The 4,417-nt window shown below is 30.6% G+C and overlaps 1 protein-coding gene across 1 annotated transcript; it reads right to left on the bottom strand.

Moving 5' to 3' along the window:
• Positions 1-1,651: 1,651 nt before the first annotated feature.
• LOC120075830 (glutathione S-transferase F11-like) lies at positions 1,652-2,758 on the bottom strand. The gene is made up of 3 exons (XM_039029518.1): positions 2,520-2,758; positions 2,401-2,449; positions 1,652-2,285 (listed from the first exon to the last, which is right to left on the bottom strand). The coding sequence occupies exons 1-3, from the start codon at positions 2,670-2,672 to the stop codon at positions 1,825-1,827; spliced, it is 663 nt and encodes a 220-aa protein (XP_038885446.1). The 5' UTR covers positions 2,673-2,758; the 3' UTR covers positions 1,652-1,824.
• Between the last annotated feature and the right edge of the window lie 1,659 nt (positions 2,759-4,417).

The following is a 4,417-nucleotide window of genomic DNA, read 5'->3' as shown; positions in this document are numbered from 1 at the left end:
GACCTACACTTTTATTATTTTTATTACAAAATTTAAGTTTAGAATAATTGGAGTCCTATTTTTTCTCTTTTCCTGGAGTATGTCTTCTGTTCCAAAATTTTTCATGTGTCCATTATATTTCAATTCTCTTGAGAAGTTTTAATTTTTTTTAATAGGTAATATTATTATACAATAATAAAAGGATCTCACAGTCCAGGATCAAGGCACCACAATAACTAAAACAACAACAAAGACTGAACTCTTAAAAGAATTAGAGATCCAAAATCATAGTAAAAGAAAACATAATAACCGTCCAGAAAAATTGTCACAAATCAAAACAAACCCCACAAACCGAGGACAACACCCGGAAAAGACGGAACACAAAAAAGAAGAATTTTTAAATTTGTTGTAGTGTTTTGAGTTTATTAAATTTATTTTCCATTTCTACTCACGCACTATATATAACCTATTTTTTGTGAAAGCCGGCAAAATATTAAATCTGTAAGGTAAATGTGTATGTATCTAAATAGAGATTATTTTATTGTTCTTTTTGATAATTATTTCGTTTTTTATTTTTTGTTTTTGAAAATTAAGTCTATTTCCTCTCTATTTCTTACAATGATTTTTTAAGTATTATGATTGAATTATTAACTAAATTCCAAAAATAAAAGTAATTTTTTAAAAACTACTCTTTTTTTTAGTTTTCAAAATTTGGTTTTGTTTTTTAAATTTTTGGTAAAAAGTTAATAACAAAAGAAGAAATTTGGAGATGGAATTGGTGTTTATATGCTTAATTTAGAAAAAAAAAACCCAAAAATCAAATAAACAGAGTCTAAAACTTTATTTTTTCAACAAATATTAGAGCTGAATTGGCAATAGTTAGTGATAAAATCATCCTCGAATTAAGAGTGGTAATTTTACTTCATCTAATATCTAATTACTTGAGTTAGTATGTACATATATATATGAATGGCCAACAAAATAAATAATAATAAAAAAAATTACTTCAAGTACAAAGAAATAACTCATGGAAGAAAGCAATGGAGCCATAATACACTCGAACCTGATCCATCAAGTCTTGCTAATTCATACGCTCTAGAATTTGGGCAATGAGGAACATGTTTGAACTTAACTGAATAAAAAGAAGCAACAATCAACTTTATCTCATCGATGTAAGGTAACAACTCCAACATGACTTTCATACTGCCATTTTTTCATCTGAACAATAACCAGAGAATCTGACACCATAAGCATTCAAGACAAATCCATTCTTGTTGCCAACCAAGACCTTCGTAGTTAGCAACGACTTCAACACTTGCCGGATTCTAAGAAATATTTCGAAACTCAAACATAGAGGCCATCATGATCCCCTTGGAAGATCCGATAACCCCCCATAGCCAGGCACCACATTCCCCTCTTTAATTACTTGGGTTAGTAATTGACTCATTGAATTTACTCCCCATAGTATTATCAATTTAAACATAACTAATCAGAATCAGTAAGGACTTGTTTGGATTGAAAGTGTTTTTCAAAAAATTCATTTATATTTATAATTTTGATAAACGTTCTAAAATACTGTTAGAAACTATTTTGTGCAATTGACAAACACTTTAATTTCTCTCGAAATTACTTTTTTTAGAATCATATAACAAACAAAATTACATGACTAAAATTTATTTTAAAAGACTAAATCGTAATATTCAAATAGTTGGGCGATTTTTCAAATATTTGCTACATTTAACTTAGAGAAATGAAGAACATGGATTATTCAAATACCATTTATTCCAACAAGATTCAGAGCCTCAAACGGCACAATTACTCGATCAAAATACAGGAAAACAAAACTCACGAAGATGCCTTGTTCTGCAATTCAACCACCTCCTTCCAGGATTCCCGGCCGGAGATCTCATTCCACCACCGCTCCACGTTCTTCCTAGACGTGAAAAGCTCCGCCCTGTCCGTCACATTCACCAGGTAATGACCGTTGGGCAAATGAGAAAGATCGGCCAACGAGAACTCATCTCCGGCCAAAAACCGACTCTCCCCCAGCCTCTGCTCGTACACATCGAGCACCTTCGACAGCTTCTCCTCGTTCTGCTTAATCGCCTTCTCATCCTGCGGCACCTTCATCCTCGGCGCAAAAGCCAGTTGAAAAACCAGAATCGAGCTCGCTGGATTGAAATTTTGCCCCTCCGCTTCAAGCCATCCGTCGATCGAAGCTTTCCCTAACTGATCCAGCCCGTACAGTCCTTTATTCCCTTTTTCTGCGTGCTTTTCGCAAATGTAGCGGCAGATTGCTCTGGATTCTGCGCCGAATCACAAATCGCATAATCGGAAACCCTAGGTTTAGTTATCGACGAACAATCTCAAGTTTAGGAGATGAAATTGGAAGATCGAAAGGGCGAATCGAGTGTCAATTACCGAAGAGAGAGATGCTTTCGTCTTGGAACGCAGGGACTTGGCCGAATGGCTGTTGAATCGACATCGATGAGTAAAATGAGATTTATACAGAGATTTTCAGAAGAAGATTGAAAATGTACCTGAATCTTGAGATATTCAGGGCGCTTGTGTTCTCCTTTCGCCATGTTCATCGGTAAGAGCTCAAACTGGACGTCCTTCTCGAGAAGACAGGCCAGGACTCTGGACACGGCGGTGGACAACGGCGGTCCGTACACTTTCACAGGCGTCGCCATTGGATTTGGCTGGTAAGGAAAGAAGAGAAATGAATCAAATGCACTATGTGCGGGTTTTCACTATCAACCTTATCTTTTCTTTATAAAGTTTGATTTTGAATTGCTTACTAACGTTGATATCCAACTTTACAGTTTGTTTCCACGCGATTTTTTTTTTCTTTTTTTCTTTTTGGGTTAAAATATGATAAAAAAAAGAAATTATTTTAAATAATAAAATTATTAAAAATATTTACAAATAATAGTCTATTTGTAATAACCGTTATAGACATAGATGTGTTTATCATGATACATATGAAAACAATTATCGTCATTTATTGTAGATAAACAATAAAATTTTATTATATTTATAAATATTTTAATTTATTTTCTTATATTTGAAAACAATTCTAAAAGATAATATTGGTGTAAAAATTGAAAGACATGTATGACCTCATTTATAATATCATTCACATAAATTGATGTGATAATTGATATATAAAAATTGATTATGTAAATGATCTTAACAATATCTTTTGAAATAAAATAAATGGTAACAATATTTTAATTTTCTATATTGCTGAAATGTAGTCAATGTTTAAAATATCGATGTCGATGAAGATCTCGAGTTCTTAATTTTACAGAAATTTCAATGGAAACATCGATAAAATTTCGATTTCAATGAATATTTCAGAAAAAATACAAAAAAATCAAAAAATAAACTTAACTTAGTAAATAAACATTTTATGATTTTTAAACAAGTTAAATATCTATTTTATATTATATTTTCATTAGTGATATTTGGTTGCTTAATTATTATGTTTCGTAAATTTTTCTGTGATATAATGAAGATATCGATATCAAATCCTTGAAAACGTGGAAATATCTATAGAAATTTAATATTATGGTTGTACTTCCTCTATTATTATTATTATTTTTTACATATCACAACTATTAAGTTAAATTAAATTTCAAAATTTAAGGATATAAAGGAAACTTTTTGAAGTTTAGGGACATATTTAAAAAGGTTTGGTTCTCTTCCACAACTCGATATGCAAGAGAGTGAATCAAGTTATTGTGATGACAATTAGTATAACCGAATGAAATTTTTCTAAACACTTGTGATAACTTTTAACTTCCTTGATGAGAAATTTGATCTTTATAATGTTAGTTGATTTATTATTTAGAAGTTTAATAACCTATAAACAGTCAAATAGTGAAATTTTATCTCAAGCTTTCAAGTAACTAATAGAGCCGATATATGAAGATCGTTAATAATGGACATAGCTTCAAGAATTTTTTATATCACAAAGTCGAACAATATATTTTATTCTTGGAAGACAAACTTGACTGACCCACCCTAACTAATAGAGACAATGATTACACATATCTCTCTCACTTGTTCTTTACAAAATAATTTTACTTTTTACTTTCCAAATTTACCGCGTGGTAAATACTAAATAAGCAAGGATAGTTGCATCTAATTCCATGCTCTATCCCATTTCTCTACCTAAATAATAATAATAATAATAAATAAATAATTATTTTTTCTAAATTGTCACATGACAATTTTTAATTAGATGCAGTAAAGACTGCAGTGTCAAGTTTTTTTTTTCTATATTAAATTATCAACATTTCTGACTCGCCATGTGTTTGGGTTACATTTACAACCATATTTTCCTCATAAACTGACGTCTGTGGTACATTGACTTTGTATAAAATGTCTTTAAATTAAAATATAAAGAAAAATCAATTTATACTTTAAACTT

This window comes from Benincasa hispida, chromosome 4, assembly GCF_009727055.1.
Source record: "Benincasa hispida cultivar B227 chromosome 4, ASM972705v1, whole genome shotgun sequence".
NCBI lineage: Eukaryota > Viridiplantae > Streptophyta > Magnoliopsida > Cucurbitales > Cucurbitaceae > Benincasa > Benincasa hispida.
The sequence above is the reverse complement of the archived record's forward strand: the minus strand, read 5'-3'. Positions and strand labels throughout refer to the sequence as shown.

Excerpts from the sequence above, each read along its gene's own strand:
- LOC120075830 (XM_039029518.1), bottom strand. The coding sequence starts at position 2,672 with ATGGCGACGCCTGTGAAAGTGTACGGACCGCCGTTGTCCACCGCCGTG. Across the intron at positions 2,450-2,519 it reads CTGAATATCTCAAGATTCAG|CCATTCGGCCAAGTCCCTGC; the intron begins GTACATTTTCAA and ends TCGATTCAACAG. Across the intron at positions 2,286-2,400 it reads CGAAAGCATCTCTCTCTTCG|AATCCAGAGCAATCTGCCGC; the intron begins GTAATTGACACT and ends GATTCGGCGCAG.